This window comes from Thunnus thynnus, chromosome 2, assembly GCF_963924715.1.
Source record: "Thunnus thynnus chromosome 2, fThuThy2.1, whole genome shotgun sequence".
Taxonomy (NCBI): Eukaryota; Metazoa; Chordata; class Actinopteri; order Scombriformes; family Scombridae; genus Thunnus; species Thunnus thynnus.
In genome coordinates this window covers 28,654,573-28,682,434 of record NC_089518.1, presented here as the reverse complement: position 1 = coordinate 28,682,434, position 27,862 = coordinate 28,654,573, and the positions used below count along the sequence as shown (strand labels likewise).

At 40.4% G+C, this 27,862-nt stretch overlaps 1 protein-coding gene across 1 annotated transcript; it reads right to left on the bottom strand.

The window, feature by feature from the left end:
* Positions 1 to 6,689: 6,689 nt before the first annotated feature.
* adamts12 (ADAM metallopeptidase with thrombospondin type 1 motif, 12) lies at positions 6,690 to 27,020 on the bottom strand. Its single transcript, XM_067614784.1, has 24 exons — positions 26,484 to 27,020; positions 25,929 to 26,293; positions 20,666 to 20,843; positions 20,310 to 20,518; positions 20,138 to 20,221; positions 19,286 to 19,410; positions 19,033 to 19,182; positions 17,830 to 17,973; positions 16,752 to 16,896; positions 16,566 to 16,658; positions 16,263 to 16,408; positions 15,926 to 16,095; positions 14,684 to 14,817; positions 14,373 to 14,493; positions 13,207 to 13,451; positions 12,634 to 12,775; positions 12,375 to 12,501; positions 11,518 to 11,728; positions 10,270 to 11,379; positions 9,389 to 9,541; positions 9,033 to 9,209; positions 8,622 to 8,768; positions 8,345 to 8,498; positions 6,690 to 8,160 (listed from the first exon to the last, which is right to left on the bottom strand). Exons 1-24 carry the CDS (start codon positions 26,599 to 26,601, stop codon positions 8,045 to 8,047), a joined length of 4,764 nt encoding a protein of 1,587 aa, XP_067470885.1. The 5' UTR covers positions 26,602 to 27,020; the 3' UTR covers positions 6,690 to 8,044.
* Positions 27,021 to 27,862: the final 842 nt, after the last annotated feature.

Genomic DNA, 27,862 nt, shown 5'->3' with positions numbered 1-27,862 from the left:
TCTACCCCCAAATGACTCCACCTTCATCAGCATTGAGGTAACAAGTCTGGGGGTGGGGGTGGTGGGGGTGGTGGTGGGGCGGCAGAGTGGAGTCGTTCTCTCAGTCAGAGTTGTCCACCTCCTCTCCGTTAGGTCCTTGATATAAGAACTCCTTGGTATGATCTCCTCACCTGAAGGCTGATCACAGAAAATGACTGTGTGTGTTGTGTTGTGTGTGGCTGTGTGACTCTTAGTTATTTGATCCCTCCCTCCTTTACTCAACTTCCCCTCTCACATATGGGAGCAAGTACTGCTCTGCATGTGTGTGTGAGTAACTGTGTGCATGCCTACATGCAAGCAAATCTAACTTAGAGTGGGTGAGAGGTGATAGCAGGGTTTATCTGTGTAGATGCTGCAGGGCAGGAAGAAACTAGTACTGGATCAGACCTCATGGTTACAGATTGCACTGGTAATCCCTAACCCTGCTAATCAAAAAGTTTATAGTGTTTTTAGTGTGTGCGGTTAGTACATGACTTAATATGTTGTGTATTTTTGTTATCCAGCACATGTATGTGAGCGTATGCTTGAGTGCAAAGGGGATATGCATCACAAATTAAAATGGACCCACTTGTTACTCATTAGGATGTAATAATCCTGACAAGTGGCTATCTTCCTCTATCTCTTCAGATAAAAATCATATTAAGTTACTATTGCCGGTTCCAGTCTGGCTTATCAAAGCCATCTTGCTAAGGCCTCTCTCTTTCCCTCAAGGCCCTTTATCGTAGTGCGTTATCTCTCCTGCTGCGCTGTAATGCAATGAAGCTCTCCAATTTCACTCACCAGACCCCTGCCTTCATCTGTGACTCAGGTGTCTGAGTGGCCGTCAGCCAATGAGACTCTCTTTTACGAACCATGCATCATTTGCTCCTCAAGGCAAGGCAGGCACAGGATGGACAATGTCATAGCGGACTAGACAACAATGTACAATATGTGCAGTGAATGTGCAAAATATTAGGGATGGTCACTGTTCTCACGAAGTACGTTGATGAGGTAAAAGCAGATGAAAACATTCCCATTTATTGTTTTGGCTGATTTTCCTCATTAAATTAACACAAAACATGCATGAGGAGGTGTAAATCTCTCGGTTTTGAGACAATTTAGACATGAAATGTGCAAAAGGGCTGTAAAAAAAATCCCTGTAATTTCTATGCCCAGTGTAGGTTTTAAGACTTGGAGGCTTATTAAGATGGTAACAATGATCAGGGGCCATACAGTGACATTTTTAACAATCCAGTGTGATAAACAAAACTTGTGCTGGCAGTCTTATCTAAGTTCCCTGATCCTCATGTCTTTAATGTTGGGGTCTGTCCTGTTGCCCGCTCTCCTTCCCTTAAATCCTAGTTTTTAGTGCCTGCTTTAATGTCTGTCAACGATCTACGACCAGAGCAGCGGTCTGGTCTTTTCTGCGCTCGGCATGGCTTTATCTGGGGATACAAACAAAGCAATCTTATCAGCGCTTCCTTTCCACTGTGATAACCTGAATCACTGCTGAGGAAACAGAGCTGGGAGGAGCAGGCATCTTATTGATTATTGTTGATTATTGTTGCAGAATAATAGTGAAATAACAGTTTTTATAGATTTAGCTGCATCACTCAAAATGACCTCCACCTAAACTAAATGCCATTGGACTTGTGCACCCATAAATTACATTTCTTTAACTGTATTCTCAGTGTATTTATTCTTCTTTAACTGTTGTGGTTAACTAAGTAAGACTCTAAAAACTCTAAAAATAAATACTGAACACAATAGTACCAAACTGCGTAAATGTCAATTTTAAGTCATTTAATCCTGTGGAGTCATAATATTTTCTTTATCTTTGAAAAAAAAGACTTAAAATACTTTGACGATTTCAAGTGCACTTTGACTTTTTGAGTAATTTAAGTGACAACATCTTGACATAAACTAGATCAAGAAAATATCCCCTGAGTAGAGACAATTCACAAAAAGTCATATCATAGTCATATTTTCAGTGTATTCTTTGTTCACTGAAAAATTATGCTAAATGCTTTCCACAAGCAATATGAGAGCTAAAATGTTTTAACATTCCTCCACTGACAGCTCAAACCAGTGTGCTCCACTCAGTTTATATATCTTGATTGCATTTGAAATTATTTCACATCGAAGGCATGTGTCAAATTCTCAGATCATGGTTCAGAGCAGACTGAAGAGTCTAAAACTGAACAGATGTACCCTCAGCTCTTAGCGTTCTTTCCACTAAGACAGTAATGTCCTCTGTAGGTGCCTCAGAGGGCTGTAGGCCTGCAATGATGCTGACAGACTCACAAGATTTGCAGGATTTCTTTAAAGGCCAAGAAGAAAATTCTTTGTGAACATAACCATGCCTGTGTTTTTCTCCTAAACGCAATATAAGTGAGATTTGCAGGGTCTGGAGATGGTCTCATCTCCCTCCCTGCTCTACAGCTTTAGCATTTAGTGTATCTTTATAGATCTATCTCTCTGAATTGCATTTCAAAGTTCAAAACAATAGGCAATAGAACAGACAAATGTTCTTCTGATCCCTCCCTACAGGCTGTGGCTCTAGCTGCGTTCTTATGCTATTCTCAAAAACAAAAACATAATTACAATAAAGGCAATGAAAACTCAAATACCGGAAATTTATATGCGTCAGCGGAGATTTGATTTCACACAGTTAGAATTGCCAAAAAAGAAAAACGAATAAAGATGAAACATAGAAATATTCCTTTTATTCCTTTTTAGAGTGTAATGTAAGTGAGTTTCACAAACGCAAACACTTATTTTCCATCAGGTGTTGGTTTTTGTGTATGTTCAGGTTTGAATGCTATAACAGTGCTGAAATGAACATTTACGTGATCACATTTGCAATTTTATTTATATCACATTCAAATACATAAGTTAGTTGGAGACATAAACAGGCAAAGAAGAAAGAGGAATCAATTGGTAGCAGAGACATCATATGGAGCCAAGATGGACATCCAGAAAATTAAAGGATTTGGTTGATGTGAAGGTCCGGATGAAGCACTATGGAGGTAACTTACTAAACCTGTACGGCTTAGCATTTTTATTACTTATTACTTCAATGGTTTTATATTGTTCCTTTTATATTTTGTTTTATTTCTTTATGTTTGACCACACCCTGAAATTCTTGTTGTATTATATGTTATTGTATTTTATGTGCACTTGTGACGCACCTTGTAACTTGTAAGTTTTGAAAGGTGCTATAGAAATAAAGTTTACTTACTGTACTCATGTACTTACTTGTTGTCAAGCTTGTTGAACGATACAGAAACGAAATACCCATGTCAAGTCATATTTCAAAGGATAATTTTCTGTTTTTCTTTTGAGAGCATACATTGTCTGAGATTCTGTAGATAGGATTACTGTCTATTCCTGTAAAGCCATGATGGCATTGTTGCTCATGAAAGCTACACTGTTATTGTTTAAATTTTAATTGCTGTCCGCCAGCATAAAATGAATCACTTCCTGTGTGTCATTAGACCTGCTTGACCCCAAACAATTAAAGCTCTCATGGACTGGGAATCAGACTGTTACCGTAACATTTACTCCAACATTGAGGGCATTTACTGTAGCAAGCAGGATCACATATCTGAAGCGCTCGTTTAAGTGTAACATACTGAGTAAATCCACATCATACTTACTTTTGATCTGTTTCTGAATTTAAATTCTGGCCTGTGGTCCTGACTTTACTTAATCCTGGCCCTTGTGGCAGCAGGTGGATCCACCACTGAGTACAATGCAATCTGTTTTTCTGTCTGCTGAACATACAGTATCACATTATCAATTTCAACTGTGGAAATTCACCTTATTCATGTCATGTGTCTCTGATTTTGCTTGGCCTCATTGTGAGTATATTAGCCCCTCCCTTTGGTACACTATCATTAAGCAGATGTTTTACAAAGAAAGGCACCTCACTCCGAGTTGCTTAAACTCAAATCCATATGTGGTCTATGAGGGAATCAAACGCACAACTCGCAAACAACCAAACTCACCTATGGGAACCATGTGTGTGACTCCGTCTGTATTCCCCAGGGCCCACTTTGTGTGTGCCGGGTCAGAGGAGGCCGAGGCTTTAATAAAGGAACAGGCCTGGTACAGGGATGCCAGTCTGACTGCCTGGGGACATGCAATCTGATGGGGTCCAGATGAGAGCCACCAGACTGGACTTCTTTCTCCAAATCAACAGCCAGTTGGTGCACGGATTATGTTCTGCTGCCTTCTTCCTCAAGCCTCTCTCTGGGTTTACACTGGGATTTAAGCGGTAAGCAGCCAGATTAAAGTAACATTCTTCTTTAATGGTACTTTAAAGCTTTTCATAGATCACAGAAAAATGTGTTACCTCATGTCCCAAAGAGATAACTTGCAAACATGTGCCTGGCTCAAACTGGAGGCCCTTTTTTTTTCTGTTGGTCATCAAATATAAATATTTAATGTGTCCCTCCCTGGCTGTTGTGTTGTGGGGTGTCTGGTAACCTACAAGATGAGGTTGCTGTTCCCTGCTTTACAGTGATCAATAGATGTTTGTCATGTTATCTTCCCCGTCCTGAACAGGCACTTACATCATCCTCTCTGATGAGTGTCAGTTTCAGAGGGGCAGAAGAATTTACTTACAGGTCAGACACTGGATCAACTGATCGACACTGAACTGTCCTCTGTCTTCCTCAGGGCAACATGAAGTGACGATGCAGTAAAATTGTAAAACCAAACTTGATACAATAATGAGTATAATTATGGGCAATACAACAATTTATACTGTAAGAGAATATACATTTGTCAACCATCAGGGATTTTACCATTATGTTGATAGTGTGGCAGCTACCCCTTTAACATTCATAGATGTACTGGACAATAATTGTAGGCAAAGTTGCAAATCAATGAGCAGAACTGTTTCTTGTAATAGTGGATTTTTACTGTATGATTACAATCTTTGTTTATTTTACCAGCTGACAATTTCTCAATTCGTTTTCCAGAAATTGTATTATATTACAAGGATTTGATCCATATGACCCACCCCTAACAATGACCAATCGAATGCCTTAACACATTCAGCAAGGACTCCTAACAGCAGAGCAATGTGCTATGTACCATGTATTGTAATAATCAAAGAAACCAGATAAGATATTATATAATATAAGATAACAGCTTATTTGTCCTCAAACAAGATGTTTGCATTGTGCTCTGAAGCAGACTGTGCATCCAAAAATCTAATAATTACTGAATTGTCTTCAATTCACTTCAAATGTCTCAAAGCAGTTTATAGTCAGAAATAACAAAAAAGACACTTTTATAATACTTATTTATAAAATAAGTGTAACGGAAGTAGTGCAATGATAGAATGCACACATTAAAAACAATCAGTGTGAATTTGATGTTCTTTAATACTAATAACATGCATATCAGCCATGCTCTTACCAATTTTACAATATTTCCTTAACCTTTGGAGGCAGCATCTGTTTGCTATGTTGGCATTGTGCACAGCAAGTGTGGAAAATCTTAAATAATGAAGTAAACATTTGACTTTTAGATCCAAAACCACAGTTGTTTGGCTTCAGAACACTTGGATTGTTCTGCACAAGCTGTTAAGAGTAATTTTATGACCATTTTTGCCCTTTTTAGAAAACAACAAGCCATCAACCACTTATGTTGTTTTGAAAATGTCTGAAATTGAGCTGTGCCAGGTAAGTCACTGTGACTTTTTTTGATATGGAATATTTTTTTAAATGGAAAATTATGGAAATATGCAAATATTTTCAAATTTTGAGGAATTATTCTTTTAAGAAAAATACCTTAATTTTTCATCCATATGACTTTTCACATGTATCCTACTCTGCATAACTGGTAGTTAATTAAGAGTTCAATTAGGAAATGTGCTGCGGTTTCTAGAACACAGATGGGAAAATTTAAAATTGTAAATAAGCTGCAAAGGAATTTTGTTTATATTGCCTCGCTGATGATGATGCTCCAGTAACTAAAAAGTCAAAATCTGAGATATTTCCAGGCATTTCCTGATTTTGAGCTCAATTTCTTTTTTTCCATTGTGCAACTCTTAAATGAAGCAACACAATGACATAACAGCATGAGAGATGTGGTTAGGTAATACAACTGCATGGTGTTTGCTTCGTCATGATAACACACACACACAAACACACATGGATGTTTTTTAGGACATGATGCTCTACAATGACCCAGTATTAGATTACTCCTTCCATTACTGCTGACTAACTCTTGGTCTCTAGCTTGAATGACAGCAGCAGGGTGTGTGGAGCGTGGCTGCGTTCGTCCGTGTCGGGTTATCTAGCCCAGAGGAGCCTGAGAAATCTGGGCCAGCTGAACCCGATCCCTGAAACAGAACCTGGTGCTGCTGATTCTGGTATGACACATCCAGCAGCATCTGGCGCTCTCAGGCGAGAATGACCTTGTAGACATGAAAGGTCACGAAGCAAAAAACCCACGAAGAAATGAAGGATATGGTGTGCTAGATAAATGAGGTGTTAATATTCTTCTTAACACTGTTATTATTGTGCTATGACTGTGAAGCTAACATTTATTTTAAAATATCAACATCTACTTATTTCCTGGGTTCAAACCTGAGCAGGATAATGGATTTAAAGATGGATGGATGGTTGGAAATTACACAGACTAACTACACGGATCATACAAACTCATTATAAATATTTAAAGGCATTTTTATTTCATGACCCAGTTACAGTTAAGTAGTTTTGCTACAAACATCTTTTATCGTCACATTTACTGATGGAGACATACGGAGGAGGACAAATCACCCAGGCTGACATACAGTATGCATGACAGTAATGCCTGTACAACATCATGCAAACACAGCGGCCATCCTTAGAGGGACCTGAGAGGGATGACCTGCAACACCTCTTTCATCTTTAGTCAATTTCACACCAGAGGAGGAGCACCACAGGTTTGACTACAGAACTGCACAGGTTCTGCAGTTCACTTAATTATTATTGACAATCATTTATAAAAAATAAAAAAAAATACTAAAACAGGAAGTTTTACCCAGACCAATGTAAACACACATTGCCAGCTCTCAATCAAAAGCACAACTCAAGCAGGAAAAAGAAAAAATATATGAGTAAAAGACAGATATTATTATTCATATTAACAATTTAATAAAGGAGGTCACAAATATCTTTATTTACATTCTGTTTTTACCAGTTCTCTTTGAAATAAAAATATAACTGGTAACTTGACGGTTCAACTGCGAATCATCAGCACATTGATTTTAAAGCACCACTGGCCCACAAAGAGATGTAGGTCATAAATGATTTTTTTTTCACTGAATATAGGTGTATACTGTACCTTGTGTTATAATCTCATTTATCACTTTCAATATAATAACTATATGAGAATAACTCATGTACTGGCTTGAGCTTTTGTATCCTTTGAAATTAACTTCTTGATTATTTTTTAATCAGTAATTACATGTTTATTTTTATGCGTTTTGAACAAATTATTGTATTTTGCACCAGTTAAATCACATTCACTACAGTGCAGATTTTGCACGCTGTCCTTAAGAATCAGAAACTGACCTGTTGCTAAATTAGCCAACATGTCTTTTACTTATAGAGACTTTATTAATAAAAGAAATATTTTAATCATGACATTTTTGCAGAGTGCTCACCTCAACATAGCTCCACAATCAATGAAACATATGGATTGTTACAAAATTTGTAACGGTCCAAATGTGTATTCATCATCATGTTGTACATGAGACATCATGTTTTGGCTTTTTCTCAATGAAAATTATTCACTTGGGGGGAAAAAAAAAATCATTATCTTAGTCGACCCAGTTTCATTTGTACAGTACTGATTAAACTGTGCTGGTTGTAGTGTTGTGAGTATTCGCACTTTGGTTTGGACGTGTCAGTCTGTGGTTGGCATGGCTCTATGCCAGCATTGCAGAAGATACAGTAAGAATTACTGTAGTTACTTTAGTAGCGATGTGTTCCTTGTAACGTGAGAGGAGGCGTGATCCTGTCTATCGCCCACAGGTGACACAACACTGTCTTTTGACCGACCTGAGAGAGCAGCGACCCAGCAGCTTCAGCTTGTCACAGAAGCGAGAGGACATAGTGTTCTTCCTGCAAAGTGGATCTGTGGAAGAGAGAACACAACTCGTTAAAGGTCAAGTTTATTGATACAGTAGAGTTTAACAGTTTTAACAGGCTTGTCTCAAAAAAGACGATAACAATTGCGTGTGTGTTCATAGTGAGTCTGCTTTTCAAATCACCCACTACGCCAGACATACAGACAGGCTGATTAAGTGCTGCGTACAAACCTGTGTTGGTCTTGCATTCCTGCATATTGCACTTCCTGAGTGTTTCTGGTTTGGAAATCTTCTCACAGAGGCTGTTTGGCATCACAGCCAAATCCTCTTTACTCACACAGTTGACGTCACGCTGCTGCTGACCCCCTCCGCAACTCACAGAGCACTGCAAAATAACACACATGCACATTGACACACACACACACACACACACACACATATAAGTGATAACGGTATAAATACAAATATCCTCATGACTTCAGGACAATCGTGATCATATGTCACTGACCTCCTCCCATTCCTCTGTCTTCCAGTGAGTGCAGGGCTTTAGACGGCATGGCTCTGTGCTGTTTGGCCTCAGCGGGGCGCTACAGCGATGAGGCACCAGGCAGTACACCAGCCGCTCCCTGACGCCCTCGCCACAGCTCCCAGAGCACTGAGGAAGACATAGGGATTCATGTTCATATTCAAATATCCCCTTTTTGCTATTCAACATCTCAACAAACAATCTCTCTGATTACATCTGTATATTACACATAGAACATGAATGTAGACAGTATTAATCACTTTGGCCAAGTGGGAGTTGTGTGTGACTCCGGAGGTGAAATATTCTTAATGTGATACAGCAGAGGCTACATTTTGCATTACATTTTGAACATATAGATGATATATAGAGATTTAATGTGTAAAATGCTCCTACCGGGCCCCAGGGTGACACACTCCAACTCATACAGGGCCTGTGGGGGCAACTTAAGGTGCTGATGGGTCTGCTGGACATGGCCTGACAGTGGAAAGGCCTAAGAGGACGTTTATTCTGAGAATCAACACACTGGACATCCCGGTGCCTCCTTCCCACCACTGCACAGTTATCTGAACACTGTGGAAAACATCAAAACATACAATGTCTAAAAAACAAGGCGACAGAAACATGGCCGTTTCCTCCTCTGGAAAAATAACAGGTAATAAGTGGAATTATAATTAAGTATTAAGTGTAATTAAGATGTAATTAGTATTATTATCAGATTCAGTGACTGGAGGAAATCTAACGTTACCCACCTTGCTCCAGCTGCCACTTTGCCAGGTGGCACAGGGTTGTAGATGACATGTGCGTGCAGGCTCAGGTCTCTTCATGTTGGCACAGTCTTCATCATTCTGGGAGCTGCATGCTACTTTTCTCCATATTGCGCCAATCCCACATGTTGTTGAGCACTGGATTGGGAAAGGTAACTATTGATTAAGTCTCGAACGTCTCTGTGCTTAAGCAACAGAATTATTAAATAAAATGTAACACAACTACCTTTTTAAGGCCATTGGAAACTTTTCTTTCAGTGAACCATGAAAATCAACTTGCAGAGATGTAGAACATGTTTTATACAACTAATCCACCACTGAATGAGTTCTTATCTTTATATCACATTATCCTCAAGCAGGACTAGATTTAGAAGAAAGTACTATTCACTTTTGATAAGTTCATTGATGCTCCAACATCAGAGTCAATAACCAAACAGCATTCAAGAAATGTCCAAATATATATAATCCCTTTCTGGATGTATGTGCTTGCTTGCTAATTGTTTATCTCCTGGGTTTGATTTTCTGGTAACATAGCTCATAAATTCTATGCTCTCAAATCAAAACACATATCAAGCTAGCACATATTAAGCTACATTGGAACTTCCAATAACAATTTTCAGTACCAACCAACAACTTTGCTTCAACGCAAGAATAATACAATTTTAAAAAACCATGAAGACAACAACATATTCATAGTGATTGATTGTGTGGATGTCAAGACTTCAAGTCAATTTTCATAGCATTCGTCCTTATAACATTCATTTTCATAGCATACAAAAGTGTAATGAAACCTCTATGTGCTGGTATAGTACTGGTATAGTGCATTATGGATTAGGATAATGTGATCATAAAATCTCTGCACCCACCTCACTCCAGTTCCCTACAACCCAGAATATATCCATGCTGACGGGCTCCCTGGCCATCAGGTTGCGTTGGTCACTGGTGGAGCCTCTAATGGGACTTTCTGCTCGCTGGTTCTGGCTCTTTTTGGGCCGGGAAGAGGGCTTTTTGGCACGCGGGGCAGGACTGCTTTTCTTGGGTGTCACGGCAGGTTTCTTCAGTTTAATAATCTTTACTGTGGACTGGGGCGATGCTGCTGTGGTGAGTGATTTTCTTGCAGTTGTGGAAGGAGCTCCTGTTGTGCGGGAGACAGTTTTCGATATAACAGAACGTCCCTTTGACATGGGAGTAGTGAGAGGAACCCTGTGTGTCCGGTGGCTGTATGGATTGATACGAGGGGTGGTGTGTGTATCAGAGAAGCGATAGCGATGAGTGGTCTTTGCCCACGTTTCAGTACTGGTGTGCGGGGTGGAGTAGGAGGTTGTGGTGGGTGCTCTGGTCGTGTGCGTGGTAGATGGACTTGTGATGAGTGTATGTGGTGTTGGTGTGGTTGATTTAAGAGGATTTTTGAGTGATGTAGCTGTGGTAAAAACATCCAGGTCAATAATCCCCTCCTCTTCTGTTGTCCTATCCTCAGTAACATAATCATATCCTGGAGTATACATTACCACATTCGGTGTACTTCCCTCCTCTCCATTCTCCCTCTCTTCCACCTTTACCTTTTCAGTATAAGTGGATTTCATAGGGAGAACTTTTTGTCCCTTATGTACTACATCCTCATTTTTACTCACTACATCATTGAATTTATAATCATCTGTGTCAGTGATATCAAGGAATGTGATTTTAGGGGTTAAAAGGGATGTGGTGGTAGGAATGAATGGTGCAGCTGTGGCCGTGGTGCTCGTGGGAGTCCAGGTGGATGAGACAGGACCCTTGGTGGGGTGGCTCTTAGGTGGGAAGATGCGGCGGTATTTAGGGGAAGGTCCGGGTCGTCTACGGAGACTTGAGTTTGGGCAACTCTGCAGGGCACACAGTGATCGGGTCCGTGGTTTGGTTGTGGGGTCGCAGTTCTTTTTGGGTGCTAATGCACATATGACTGTGCGTGAGCGAACACCTCCTCCACATGTCACTGGGCACTGCAGAGATGAAAGAACATAGATGATGCATTCACTAGAGAAATATATTAAAATATGGGAGATTAATAGAAAAGGGAAGGAGGGGAGAAAAATCACTAAAGGTCTGTGACTTGAAAGGCAAACTAGAAAAGGGCTTACCTCTTCCCAGAGGCCGACAGCCCAGTCCTGTCCACAGGGAACATCTCTGTTGCACAGCACTATAGGTTTGGGTTTAAGAAGATGCCTGCACTCCACTGGGTGGAGCACCCTTTCTTCCCCTGAGACTGTACGGACGCAGAGCACTGTTCGCTTCCGCACCCCGTCAGATCCACAGGTGGCTGTGCACTGCTGCCAGCCTCCCACCCACCACCTGAGGAAGCAGCGACAGAGAGGAAGAGAAAATAGAAAATAGACCAAATAACTAATCGACAGATTAATCGATAATGAAAATAATTATTAGCTGAGGCCTAGTCTAAAATTGGCAAAATTTTGATTTAAATCAGGAACTAGACTACATAAGTACTTACACTACACTACATATCTGACCAGCCATCCAATGCAAACTTTGGGTACTTGACAGTTTTTGTGCTACAAACACATTTCAGTTGGTACCAAAGAAGTATTGAGGCTCAATACCCAGATCTAACAATAAAAATATCAGTGATTAAAATAATTTCATTCATTGGTTCAATTGATGCTGTTTATCATTATAATGAAACCAAGTGTAAACGGCAAGAGAAGAAACAAAGATTATCTGGAGCAACTAATTGGAAAATCTAGACTAAGTTTTAAAGATGGCTGCCCTTTACTTTCAAACCAGCCATAATATTCAATTTACAGCAGCTAGTTAGACAGCCTGGTGATTCTATATAACAATATAACTGCAGTGCTCATCAAGAAATATTTGTACAACTGAAACCACAGTTAATCTGTTTCGAGGTCATAATAGTGATGCTACTGACTGACGGAAAACAGTTACATTGTATGAAGTAGAAAGAGTATTTGAAAGTACAGACCTGGCAGGACAATCCATATTCTTACACTTCCTGTGTTTGTCTTCTGGACGGCTCTTTGGGTCACACAGAGACTCATCCACTACACCCACATCAATCTCAAAACAGAGCACAGGCTGGTGCTGCTCACCTAAGACAGACAGAAATGAGTATTACCTAAACGTCTACTTTCTGCTTTTCTATTAAAATATCAATAACCCCCTTACTTCTATCATTATATTGAAGAATAAACTAAGACAATAATATTAAATGCAACACAAACCTAGTCCGCAGGTGGTGCTGCAGTCTGTCCATGCCCCGTGCCTCCACCTGTAAACGGGTTCGATGACCTCATTTCCTGTCTCTCTGCTCTTCTTGATGGTGTACTCGTACTTTATACCTGGGTTCTTCTCCTGAAACAACAACTGGACAACCACATGAATTATTACACAAAGAATAATTTCAAGACTGTTAGTATTACATATTTTTATACTATAAAGAAATTTTTCTCTCTCGTCTGATGTTTTTGAAACATCAATACCAGTGCTTATTGATATTTTTATATATTTTTTTTTCTTCTACCAGAAATGTGTAGGCTGATTTGACAGAGTTGGATGCTGTTTGGCTGGCTATTCTTGAAGTCTAACACTCGTCTCTTACCCTTGTTTTATTTATTTAACACATGCCCAATGTGTAAGCTACATGCTGGAGAAAAATCTAAATAGCTAAGGTAAAAATGTCAGTTTTCTACTGTTACTTCTACATATCTCTGAGTGCGGAAATATTAAATCCATGTAAAAATGGACACCCTCCACTCCCTTCAAACACATTTAACCTCTGTAGTATGTGGGCCTACCTGGAGCATGACTGGATGTTTGGTGGGTCCAGGAGCGGTCAGGTTCTCCATGTTCCCACTGCGTTCATAAAAGAACGTTGTCCCACCGGCCTCATACTCCCCGTTCCACTGGATGATGTAGTTGCCGTTGAGGAAGTACTCCTCTAACCCTTCGCCCCTCAGAGCCAGGAAGTTACCTGCCTCCTCCACTTCCTTTACCAGGATGTCCCGCGCCCCCTCAGGTATCAGACCCACGTCCACGTACCCTGGGAGAGTCGGGAAGGGAGTCAGAGTCACAGCGAGGTAATGGATGGCCCACCATGGCTGCTGCCACACTCACATCCAGACTACCAGACAGTTTCTCTCTGATCTTTAATAGAGGGTGGGCTCAGTCTGTGGGGGTGGTTGGCATGTGTGTGTGTGTGAGTGTACGTGTGCGTATTCGGCGTGGGGGGCACTGCCCTGTCTCTGTTTTTTATTGTGTGTGGATGGGGGGGCTGGATGGGGGAGGACGAAAGCAACTATGAGTGGGTCTCTGGAGTTTAATGATGTTTGTGGGAAGGTGTGTGTTTCTGTGTTTGTGCAAAGGAGGGGGAGGTTTTCTCTTGGTCTAAGCCTTTTGAAGTCTTACACATCTGGGCTGGTTATCTGGAAAGGATGCTGTGTGGGGCAAACACACACAGACAAAGAGCGGGGGAACGAAGAAGAGAAGGAGGAATGTTTTTATCGTTTTAGAGGCTCTTTCTCTATTAATCTCTCTTTGCTTTGTGTTGATTCTGTGGGTGTGAGTTACACTTTTCCAGGCACAGTAAAATCAGCCAAAGCCAAGCAGATCTTTAAACAAATGCAAACATGAGCCTGCAAACACACACACACACATTACACCAGCCAAGTACAGCAGGACAAACAGCTGCACAGTGTGGACAAGATGGCTGCTATGACAACAAAGAAACAACAAAATGTGGCGTACTGCAAATGAACTGTCCTGAAATGACCTTGTAGACATAAATGTGAATTCTGTGGTTTTTCACACTCTTCTGGTTGAGGCATCAAAGCTTTCCTTTAAAAGTGACTCATTAATTGGTTGTCTGTTTTGTGTTACTACATTTTTAGAATTGTATGGATTCTTATACCGAGATCATTTAATTTGTCTGCAGCTGCTCAAATATCCTTCTTGTTAAACTCACCGAAGCCTTCCCCTTCATCAAACGACTTATAGACTGTCTCACAGCTTGTGCCATCGCCCAAACAGACGCCACAGCGATCCTCCACTGCATTTGAGTCAATGCCATAGTCACAGCCTACCTCCTACACACAAAACACACACACACACACACAAACACATACAAATATAACCACAGACACATTACAGAGTAACATAACATGGAAGTTTGTGCAGAAACACTCTACCCTCCTTTGTAGAGTAGTAACACTGTCTCATATCTTGCTCCACTATATCCCCCCCAGTCTCTTTTCGTCTCTTACCCAGCCACACTACCTTGCACACTCCATTAATGCAGATGTTTCTAGACTTGTTGTTCATGAAGCACGGCGTTCCATCCGTCACAGCATCAAGCATCTTCTCCGAAAAATACTCATTGACTGGTCGACAGTGCAGCTCACACGGGTTTACTAAAGACAGTTGGTGAGATAGAGGAAAGAGAAGATTGCATTTTAACTCCAATGAAATTAGTGTGTTAGTCCATATATGCCAAGCTCAAGTGTCTCAGGGACTAATGTTGAAGCATATTTCTCACTTTGTTTCCACACAAAAAGCACAGAGTCCAAAAAATAACATGTAATTGTATGAACAGTGATTTGAATGTGTTTAATTCAGCAAAAGTAACAATTGCACAAAGCTGTACTGAAGCATTCAATCAGTCAATCAAACTTTATTTGAATAGCACCTTTCATACAGGTTTGTGCAAAGTGCTTTGCAGATGAAATGTGCTAACAAATTGAGACTACTGCACATGAAAAATTTAAAAAAAGATGAAAATGTAACAAAATAATATAATACATTTAAAATAAATTGGAGCTGCAATGATAAGTTGATTAATTTATTAGTCGATTGACAGAAAATTACTTTGAAATAATGATCAATTAATTAAATTTTGAGTCATCTTTTAAGAAAAAATGCTAAAATTCTCTTGCTCAGGCTTCTTAAATGTTAATTACTGTCTGGCTCCTTTAGTAAACTAAATCTCTTTAGGTAGTGGACTGTTGGTCTGGACAAAAAAGACAAAAGACCTTTGAGGTTGCACCTTGGTGTTTTGGAAACAATGATCGACATTTTTCACCATTTTCTGACATTTTGTAGACCAAACAACTAATTGATAAATTATGAAAATAATCAAAAGATTAATCAATTAATTGTTAGTAGTAATAAAAGAAGAACTTGATAAAACAGATAGACAATGAAATAGGTAAGACGGAATAAAACATTTTAAAACACTAAACCAATAAAACAAATGAATTAATAAATTAAATAATTCTCATAAAATCAATTTTTAATCAAAAGTCAGGCTGAAGAGGTAGGTTTTATGTGTTTACCCTTGTTGAGATAAAGGGTTAAGTATAAGATGAAGGGCTTTCCAGTGTAAATGCTGCCCCCTGTTGGGTGACAAATACAATCACACCTACTAATCTTTATAATATGAAAAAGTGTAGAAGTGCATTTGTACGTCTGTCTATCTGTGGTATCTACAGTAATTATATATTTGAGGCATTGACCACTCACATGGGTTAACCACGGGAATCCACTTGTAGACCTCATTGTTGTAGGGCACAGTGTCAAACTCACTGCACAGCATCTCTCTAAAGGTTGGGTTACTCTTCTGGCAGGGTTTTGTGTTACAAGTCCGATAACGTTTCCTTTCCCCTGTGCAGTACTTTCCCCCGAACTCTGGTCTGTGGAGAACAGAAGCATACTTTGAATCAAGCAGGTGATTTGTTGCAGGAAATCATATTATATGAGGTTGAAAAACAAGAAAAGGTTGAATTATACATAAAGCACATGAAAAAAAAGAGTTCAAATGTGCCTCAAAGTGCATGGCAGATCTAGAATCAGCTCTTACTTGGGGTTGTTACATTCCCTGTCAGCTGACTGAACTCCAGTCCCACAGGTCCTGGAGCAGTAAGACCAAGTTGTCCACTGTCCCCAGCCTCCATTCACTGTCTCTGGGAGTTTTCCCACAATCACACATTCTCCGGAGATACACCACTGAGGGAGAAAATGCTGGTAAGATCAACCAAATAACACTAGTAATATGATACACGTAATACTGAAAATCTCCGTGCCAGTATCATCCTGACAGCTCATTCTCTTCCCCAGGCAAATGAAACCCAAACCCTAACAAGACAAAGCAACTGGCATCCACCTTTCCTGGTCCACAGCGAGTACCATCTATAGGTGCGTCAAGTTTGGATCTGCAAGAGCCGTTCACCGAACACCAAAGAATCTGGCAAACGTTCTGAAACAAAGACATAATTCAAAAAATTTTTGTGAAAAAGGAGTATTTCCTGACATTCAGTTTTCATTTGATGCTTTTGTGCACATTACTTACATCAACCTCATGGCAGAACGTAGCATTTGGGCCATACTGGAGCTGGCACTGGTGGTGTGTGGTGTAGCGGACACCGAGGCGTGCCAGCGGGGTGGTTAGGTCCCTCTTGGAAGGGCGGTCATCCAAACAGAAACCCCAACCACGACTAAGACAGGGAAATAGATCTGATGTTTGATGTGTGACATTTTGAAAGAGATGAAAAAGAGAAAAGGGCACCAAGCCTGGTGTTTAGAAAGATACATGACTAAGAAAGGAAAAGAAAATGTTTAAAGGTCCAACAGAAAAAGACTCCAGACTCCAGGAAAATCCTTGCTCAAGACTACTAACATGCCAGTTAAGCAAGGATAAAAAACTGGTACCATGTGAACAAGCTCAACATTCATGCTTTTACTTTGAACTTTGTGGTCTCTCTCTCTAGTGCATTGAATAAAGTGATGGGAAAACATTAGAATCTGAGAAGATGACTGACTAAAACAACATGCTGATTCAGAGCTCAGAATTAAACAAACATGAACTCTGACCTGTGAATTTGCAAGAGTTTGAAGTGAATTTGCATTGTTGTCAGAAAAAGGAATCTTTGAATCACCACACAGTGACCACCACCACACAAACTACCACAGAAAACTATAAAAGGCAAAGTGAGATGCAGATGATGGTGCAGACGTGACTGCCCTCTCCAGTTCCCTTAGGCTCCTCTTGCTTGTTTTTCATTCACTGGATTTTCTGGCTTTATATGAATTGTGCTTGTACATCTTATGTGTATGTATGTTCTTTGTTTCCCCTAAGTTTGTCATGGTTTGATACATATCAATGTTTTTTTTTCCACCGAACATGTCACCCATTGTGTTTTTTGGATCATTTGCGCCGACTCCATTCAAACCAGCGCCAACATAACCACTTATCTCCATCTAGTGCAGTATTACTCTTATCTTCACAGTGATTTCACAACCTTTGCAATTCACTCAACTTGCGGACTACTTGTGTGTTCCATAAAAAGAAAAACAGTGTAAAAGTTGAGCGAATCGTGCTGTTATGTAGCGAATAATGGCATCAGAATAAAACACGTATCCAGCCTTACTCGAGGAAGCGTGTGATGTATTCCTTGGAGCAGGACGACCAAGTGAGAGGTGAGCTGTCGTACATCAACTGCCTGGACATGATGAACGGGTGCCTCCCTTCCAGCTCGCAGTCATTCCCTTGGCCGTCGTGATGAATTCCAAAGCTGTGTTCAAACACAACCAATATGGCTGACTGTGATCTTTTTATTACACATAAAAATTGTTTTGCATGTAATGAGAGCATTCATGTTCTGGCAGACATGGTGGAGGCCTTCAGCTCTAGGGGCTGCAAAAAGCTGATACCTTTGAACAAAAAACTTGCTAATCTCAGTAGAATTCAACATTGATGGTTAATTTCTGTGCTTTTGAGGAACTGTTATCAATGCCAAAAACTACAGCTGTGTCTCACTCCTGTAATACATGCAAGTTACAATTTTATTTTCAAATTTGAAACAGGTCCGAAGTCATTTTATTGACTTCTTTTGGTGCGTGACTTTCATCACTTCCTGTTGGTACAAAGCAGTAAAGTGCACTACCTTCTTGCCCAAGTACACTACGAAGATTAATACATAATATATACTTTATATTAGTGGCACATAGTGTGGGATTTTGTCTCAGCTTTCTTTAGCTTAAATGGAGATCAGTGAAAGTCTGATCAGGCATGCTAATGTTGTGTGACCTGTTCTCCTTCATTTGTTACTCAGTCTAAACCATATACCTCTTGGCTCTTTCATATATTTTCCTGCTACCCTTTATTTAAAATTCATAAACAGGTGTTAACGATAAATAATAATAATTAATAAGTTTGTTCTGATTGAACTGAATTACACTGAAGCGGCATCTCAAGAAAGCTCTGGAGAAAAGACATTATGGTTTTAATCTAAAACTGAAAACAAATCTCAATCTCAGTCTATTAATTTTTACGGGTACTAAATGATCTACACCCACACCACATCAGTCTTCTCAGGTATCTATCGTTTTAAGTCTGGTTACCAGATATTTAGCAATTATAAGCATACAACTAATTCAGTAAAAGGCTGATGTGCTAATGGTAGGAGATTTTATGACACAACTGTGTATCCACTACAGAAATTGATCATGGGGACAATATGCTTACTTTTTCATGCAACCTATTGTTGTAATATTCCATTATTCCAGGTTTCACATAAATCACAAAATGAACACACACACACACACACACACACACACACACACACACGGACCTGTGACCCATTTCATGAGCGATGGTGAAGGCGACAGGTAGGCCTGAGTCTTCATTGATGTTGCAGCTGCGGTGTGGTTGGCACATCCCAGACAGATGAGACAGACCCAGAGTCTCACAAGGCTGGTTCATCCCAGCACAGATGTCTTTCCTGGGGGCGAAACACAAACAAATGATGTGTGTACATGTGTGTATTATTTACCCATTTCATTTAAAAGTTTTCTATTAAAATTGCATATGTGTGTGTCACTTGCCTGGTGACCAGCACAGCTACGTCATGATGAGCCGGATGTGTGTCACTCTGGGGATTTAAGTTTTTCTGCCAGGCACAGAAACTGGCCAAAGTGGTGTCTGCATTGTGATCAATCTTCAACCCTTTCTGCAACAAACAGCAGAATTACAAACAGCATTATGTACATTTTTGAGATAACTTTGTGGATATTTTTAACCTTCAAGAAAAACCTCCCTCTTTTATTTTCTTTCTTTCACAGGAAGTTCATGGTGCAGTGTTAGTTACAGAACGGTAACCTGTGGCTGTTCCATCGTCTTTAGTTTGAGCACATTTCTGAGAGGACCCCACCTGACATGACTTACAATGCAACCAGTTCACCTTCATTTACTCTCTATTGTAAATAGGTGTTTATTACATGCAAGGCGACAGGATTCCTTGTAATGCAGGACAAGAAAGGGGAAAGGCGCAAGTTTTAAAATCAGTTAACTTTATACAAATATGTTTTTTCAGTGTGATCAGACATTTAATGGAACAAAGAATTTGGATTGTTCTTGTTGAAACATCCAGTTTTTTATCGAACAGATTTAAACGTACAGTTTAAATCTGTTCTCTGGTTTGTCATGCTCTCAGCAGACAAATATGGACATCTGACATAAATCAAGATGAGCACATAATCTCCAGCTGGATGCGCAGTGTGCAAGGAGTTAGAAACAGGGCCAACTGAAGGAGAGACTCATAGTTTTCTTCATCTACATGCTACCCCTTAAAAGGAGTGCTTCATAGATGTGCACGTGCTTCTCATGTTCCACATTTAATGCATGCGTTGCCAAAGAACACATGATAAAAGCACTCTTAAGTTTCTTGAATAACTTACTTCTTCTCCTTGTAGCAGAATCAGGCGAACCAGGATGACGTGGATGGCATTTCCAATACTGGCATCATGAAAGATCCCAGCCACCTGTTAACATAAAGATTATTTACTACTAAAAGTATGATTGGATGTATAAGGGTAAAAGTCAAAACAAAAGTATACTCTAACCACTCACCATGTTCATGATCGTGAAGATATAGGATTCCACATTATCGCTGCCGTGATATTCGATGAGTTTCGAGTCAGCCACCACCATGGTCTCCACCCACCGCTCTCTGCTGACTGAGCGCTGCGAGCGGGACCTCGCCTGTTCCTCCCCCATCTGCTGCTCCCTCTCCCATTCCTCCCTCTCCCTCTCCACCTGGACAGAGTCCCTTGAAGCATCTAAAACATAAGTGAACAATGGAGTCCATCACTTCCTGTACAATAATGGCCTAACACAAGCCAAGACGGAGAAAAGTGCTCACTTATGTACAATTAGACAAACACCTGCAGGACCATTCACTGACACTTAAAGAACCAGATACACACCTTGAACTCCACAGGGGCTGTGTGTCTTTTTGACCTCAGAGCTGCGTTTTTTTCTGTGAGTTTCCGTGGTAACTCTTGAGTAGACGATGTGGGGCTCTGGAGTCCCTGCAGGATCATCAGGAGATTTCTGTACTGGCTCAATAAAATAGTGTCCCTCTGGTAGGGAGAAGAAGCCTCTCTGTTGAAAAAAAATACATACATGAAAATGCATGATTGAAGTGGAGATGACTGAGTCTGGGCACAGAGAAATGTTTTTTATTCATCACTATCTTTGCACTGATACAGATACCTGAATTAAATCTACATTGTCTCAATTTTCATTTTCTTTTCTGTCACAAAATTCCTAATTCAGTTTAAAAGTATTATTTAAAATGTAAAATCCTAAAAACCTAAAATCTTGCCTAATGCAGCTTTAAGTCCCTTTTGACATGCCATGCATTCTCAGACTTTGACTAGAAAACAGACAGAAAAGCGACTTCCGAGTAACCAGCATGCTTTTGTGTTATAATATTTATGAGTGCAACAACAAATCTGACAGGTAATGACCATAGATTGTAGTGCTTCAATAATTCCCACACTTAAAAGGTGAGAGGTCAGTCGTCCCCTTGTAAAGCCTGCTGAAAAGGTCATTCCTCAGTAATTTCCATCAGCGTGGAATCCACCTTTAGTCAACAGATCTGTATATGAACAGAAGCATCCCTCCCTTTCTCCTTGCCTGAGGCACATTCTAGGTCTGCAGCAGCAATATAGAGACGCTTTACTAAGTATGCCCTGCATGTTCCCACTGGTGCGCGCTGATCGGCGGGGTCTGCTGGTGAACACACACATAGACAAGAACATAGATACACGCCCCCACATACAAATACACCTACATGAAAACATACATACACGTGTACACACAAAAAGGAGCTTCGAGGGGGTGTGTCAAACTGAGTCCAAACAAGCCCAGACTATTCTAGGATCAACCTCTCCCTTTCTCACTAAACTAACATGCAAAAGACTGAATTAAAGAGGGATAACTAATTCTTTCCAAAGGCAAGTACAGCTGAGTAAAGAAATACTTTAAATTGCTTTTGTTCTTGAGTAAAAGTTACACATATAAATATTCACGACACATGAGACTTCACAAAGTGAAAAGAAACTACTTAACACGTACAGTAGATGTCAAGCAAGAAAAACATGAACATTTTTTAGGTATACTGTCGATTCTTGGATATCTGTCTGAGGAGCCAAAGGCAGATGTGAAAAATTAGGCCATGCAGTCTTCACTGTTAGGCCAGTTGTGGTTGCAAGGAACTACCCTGCTGTTTACTGCAGTAATGCAGTTCAGCTTTCTGGGTCATCCTAACAGTTTTACGCATTCATTCAACAGTTTGCAGAGCTCTGACTGAATATCCCATTCCTCCGTTAAGGGAGTTCAAAAAGTGCATGTCTGGAGTAGCGGTCCCTTTGGAAAGACTATGTTGCTCCACCTGTTACACTGAACCTTGTAAAACAAGATAACATCCAAAAACTGAACAGAAACTTTGTAGGACATAACTAAGTGGTTCAGTCTTTCTTTTCCATGTAAAACTACCAGCTGAACAACAATAACATAGCAAATTATAAACAAAAGCCCTCTGTGTATATGTCTGAGGTTTGGTTATTTTTTGTCCAAACTCAGATTAAATAAAATATTGTGAAAGGGTTCACCACTGACTCAGAGTGTGGGTTTTGGCCAGGAGTCCCAGAGCTGTTATGGACTCATCTACAAAGCATGCAGGCTGATATATCTACAGTCAACTGGGAAAGCTTCCCAGAGGCTCTGTGCAGAAAACACTAAAGTGGTTTCACTGTTTCTTTGTATCTCATGTACACACTCTGTTTGACAGGATCATCATGTTTTCAGATTATGGTTTGGTTTTGCATTTGCATCGTTTCATTGTGAAACAAAACACACACAAAAAGTCTTAGGTGGACTCCTTGGGCATTTTCTGTTATTATACCGGTCGTCTCATATATGTTTTCCTGAGTGTTTAACTTCCAAGTTAGTCCCAGCAGAGAAAAGCAGGTGGTGGAGTGCAGAACAACCAGGGAGGAATGCTACAGAGAGGCCCATCCAAACATTCAGACCATTGCTCTGCATGATCGGTATGATCTGCATAACCAATACAGTCCTACTGTGCAACACAGTCTGCGAGGCTTTGCTTGTACAGTGTGGTTACGGTGTTACTTGTGATCCTTAAATTACCATGTACGGATCCTTTGTGATGTCTGTGCTCAACAAACAAAGACAAACAACTTGAAACGACACCAACTAGGACTTTGTTCTCCATTTGAGCAAAAAAGAGGGATTATTTTTTTGCTCTAAATCTCCAGTGCTCTGCCAGCCAGAGTTCACCTTGCACTTTCGCCACCTTTCTCGCCACTTCTCCCCCTGCCACCTCCTGCCCCTCTCCTGCCCCTCTCCTCCTCCTCTCCATTAATCCCCCTCCTCTTACCTAGAGGAAGCGTGTTTGGGTGTGAGGTGCCAGAGCTAGGGGAGGTTACCATAACACAGGTCTGTGTTCTAAATACAGCAGCCATGTGGAACTGCTTTACTTCTGTTTCCTGCTTCTGTGGGTTTTGTAGTGCAGGCCAACTGGGTCTGGAATAAAGTCCCCGCTGTTGCACAGAGCCTGTGGCCTTAGAAGTGATTAGTGGGACACAAGGGGAGGCGGGGGCGGATGGTGCTCATTACTGCAATATGATTAATCACAATTATTTTCTCCCAAGCAAAATATTTGAACTCAAATAAGTGTTTTTTTTTATAATTACAGGTTTCACTACATTTACTTGCCTTCATTTTTTTTTCCTTTATGAGATTATTTTTTTGCCTGAGAGCTATATCTTCCTCATACCTGCTTGTAAAAGACATTATCATTTTTCATCTGCATAGTGCGAAGAAACATGCATTTAAGTGAAGAAAATACCGATATAATAGGTCTGAGCCTGCATGTTCTTGTTTTGTGTTGTGCCTCGGGGATTACAAAAGCCTGAGAGAGCTGCAGCTTTGCTCGAAATGAAGGTTTTCCCACAGAAACAAAAAAAAAGGACAGTGACACCAACCTTCACCCAGCAATCCTTATAGTTTCACATTTACAGTAAATAATAAAAGGTAACGTGAACTGAAGCACAGCTCTATTTTTTTTTTTTGAGCAAATGTGACTTGGTTTTTGTATCCAGAGGCTGGGTGTTATAATGACAGGATGTCGAGGGCTTAATGGAGCAGAAGGGACCACGTTATGACTTAGCATTTAAAAGTTTTGATCCTGTTCTATCACCTGCTCTCTGTCAGTCTTTCTTTATTTTGTTCACTAAAGCCCCACCAAACACAGCCTGCTCTTCATTTAAGAATGACAGATCAGGTTGTTGGCAACCTGTCCACAACTGTAGCTCGAGGCGAGTATGCAGCAATTTCCTATTAAGTTTTGTTATACAAACATTTTGAAGGGTGATTATCTTCACCAACAAAGGCAGCACGTAAAAAAACAGCTATTTAATTGCAAGACTGTGGACACTAATATCATTTTGAACAACTTGAAAGGTGGTCAGTTATACTATTGGAACCAATCTTTAACTTATCCTCCTTGTTTTTGAGGAAAACCTAGTAACAATTTGCATTGGATTATTAAGGAAACGGTGAAGGATTACATTTTGAAATTATTTTATATGGAACCTAATCACCTTTCTTTAAATTTATTGTCATCATTATTGAACAAATGATTATCATTAATTCATATTTGACAGCAGTGCATCTCTTATCTGTCTCCTGAGGGTGAATGACCTCTGTAGCAGCTGGCAGGGTTTCTCTCCAACATCTGTCTGGCTGAGTCTTGCTGTTTAGTGGTCTCCCTGTGGTTTTCGCTGCTATAAACCTTCTTCCACAGAGGAGAAAATCAGTGTAATACATCAGAGTGGTTTCCCTGGTGGGTTGGAAAGAAGGGACAAACTGGAGCATTTAGGTTTGCAGAAAAAAAAAACCTCTAAATATGGTAAGTTGTAGATTGAGGGAACTTTGAGTGACATAACACATTTTCCATTGAGGATTACTTGAGGACATGTGAAGTGGGTTAAGATATAAATGATTGTGCTGAAAGACTGGCTGTCATTTCAAGTCTGGTTATTCTGAGTCACATGTGACGAATGAACTGCATTTACAAGATTTGGCAGAGAGAGGCAGTCCAGCCCACACAAACATAACAGAGAGGCGGAAGGCAAGACCCTGCAGGAGAGGCATTCCTGCTGTGACACAATCAAACACACCGAAACATTCTTTATGACTAAAACTGACACATCCCATCATTTCAGAGGGGGGAAGTTCCTCATTTGCCACATCCTCTTCCTCTTTGGTTGTTTCAAAATATTTTTGTAAATCAAATGAATCAGTTATTATTCAAAAATGATGTGTCCTGAGCGTGTCCTCTCTCAGCAATGGGTACAACATAAACTTCTCTAGAAATTTCCATATGGTGCATATCTCTTTCTTTCTTTCCATTAAAATTCCTCATATGTTGAGCTTCTCACTTGTCTTTCTCCTGTCTCCAGCTGTCCTTTGTAGTTGAACTACTTGTGTGATTAGAAACATTACAGCCTGAATAAAAAAAGCATACATTCTCAGAACATAAAGTATGACCCTATTTCCTGTCTCTCCATCTGTCCAACCTTTCTCCTCCAGTCTATAAAAAATGTGCCAAAATCTATTACTGAAGCCCTCTCTCATTGTAGAACAAAGTAACACCGCGCTTCCAAGAGTGGGGGGATGCAAAGAGTTTCTGCAGGAACAGACAGTGATGTGAACTAAAGAATGAATGAGTGAGGGTGAAAGGAAAAACATCTGAAAGACAAAGAAGACAGAAAGGGTCTCATGGTTGGCCGAGAAGCGGCAGCCGTCAGCGGGTCTGCAGCACAGTCGTTCTGCAAATAGTGTCAGGAAGTCTTTGAAGGGCAAACTAACAGACAGGGCACTGTCAGATGGAGGGGTTTGCTTAACAGCCCATGACTGCCGAAACCACATACCACTTCTCCTAGAGTGATGTCCCCCACTCTCCTGCGTCTTCTAAGAAACTTTCCTGCCAAAAGGAGCTAGATTTTTCAAAGAGATATGACCTTCAGGGCAGGCTTAGGGAGGAGGATTCTGCACAAAAGCTTCATGTGGATTAGAAGATTCAATCTGATGAATGAGACACTAGTTAAAATTGACCTTTAAGCCCTGTTATGTGAGTAAGATGATGCGATTCCTTACCAGTCCTTTACATGTGCTGATGGCAGCAGTTCCTTGCACATCAGAGGCTGCAACAGTGCCAGTGAGGTGGCAAGAATTCCCCTCAGAGAGACGATGCTCAGTGCTGTTGGCACTGCCGTTCCGCCTCTCCAGGATGTAGTCACTTGAAACCAGGTGATTGTTTGCAGTCAAATTGAACATTAAAGCGCGACCCTCGTAGTTGACCTTGTAGTAAACCTGTCCCTGCAAACCGAGGGGTCGCAGGTCACGCCTGACTCGCCCACCCGTGAAGTGGTGAGACAGGGAGTGGGACATGAACTCTCCATCAGGGTTGGTCTTCACTGGGTGGACAATGGACAGATCTGATTCTGGCTGGGTCAACTGACCTGTAGAATAGAGTTGAATACAATACAATGGAATGGGGTCCATACAGGTGTGATGTAAGGATTACATAGATTTTTAATTTAGTGCATGTTGGTATTGATATGCACTTAACCATGCAAACTTTACAATTTATGCATTTAATTCGGATCTGCACAGACAAAACAGCTTCTATGAGAGCTGCACCACACTGACCTTGTTCTGCAAAGAGGGAGAGAAGTCTGCCAGAGTCGGAGAGCTCTCCGTGGCCGGCTGCCAAAATGAAAACAAAGTGTAGCAGAAAAAGAACCGGGCACTCCTGCGAACATCGCATATTTCATGTAACCAAACTCAAAGCACTGGAAAAGAGTCCTGGGCATTGGAGTGGCAGTGGCGTTAGAGGCGACCACTTCGATCCTGCGTTGCACTGTGTCATGACATGAACAAGCTCAGAAATCTCCCCTCACAAAGGGAAACATACACCGAGGAAGACTGGGAGCCAGATCATGGTTTAAAGAAGGAGAAAGCTCCGGCTCTGCGAGGGGAGGAAGGAGGGGAGGAGTGTTCTTCGGGCCGGTGTCTACTTTCCTTGCAGGAGCAGACCAAGAGCGCCGCTGCAGAAGAGGAAGAAGCTTCATTGGTTTGAATGATGATAGTGGACCACCTTCTCTGACCTAGCTGTGTCTAGACTTGTCATTGAAGGCTTCACCAGGCAGTGGCGCATCATTAATGGGAGGCAATTTACTGCCTCTTTTAAACACGCTTGAGTAAGATACGTGAATCATTTACGATGAAACTTTATGGGAACATTAGTTGTTTCATTTCAACATCGTTGCACAAATTACATCATGTAAAACTGCGAGAATCCAAATATCACTGTCAGTCCACACTAATCAGAGTGTATGCAATAGTTTTACACATTTTATTCAAGCATCCAACATAAGCACAAGGTAAATAATAATAAATAATAAACAAAGATTTCAAATATCTTGCTACTACTTATGCTGTCAATGAATAAGACTTGGTCCTTATGTATGAAATGATTTATTTTTGTTTTATGTTTTATAGACACTATATCATCATGATAAGACTAAATACCTGTTACTCAGAAATCAACACTTAACAATGGAAAGACTGTTTAAGTAAGTTTGTGCGATGTGAAAACGCATAAAAATGACTCACTACTTTGACCTCAGTGCAGGTGCAGTGATGTCTAACCTACCACAGTCATACCAAGTTGTGCTCCTTGGACTAGATGCATAGAGGCATAGACTTGGAAAAGTGAGAGAAACACTATTCTGAAATGTATGTATTAGTAATATTTTTTGCATAATGTGCTGTTTAAAAAAAAAGAAAATGTTGGCGTTTTTTGGGACATCTATGCAGATCTCATAATTCTGTCAAGAAGAAAAAGTCTAAAAGTCTAACAAAAGATAAATCCTGTGCAAACTAGTGTACTCTTAAATTGCCATCACTGACAAATATTTGTTCATGCCATAATGCTGCTGCAGTTTCTGAGCAGTAATTTCTTTACAAAATTGTTCTGAATTTGCCTTTCAAGGAAACCAGATACCAAGAATTCCTTCACACTTATA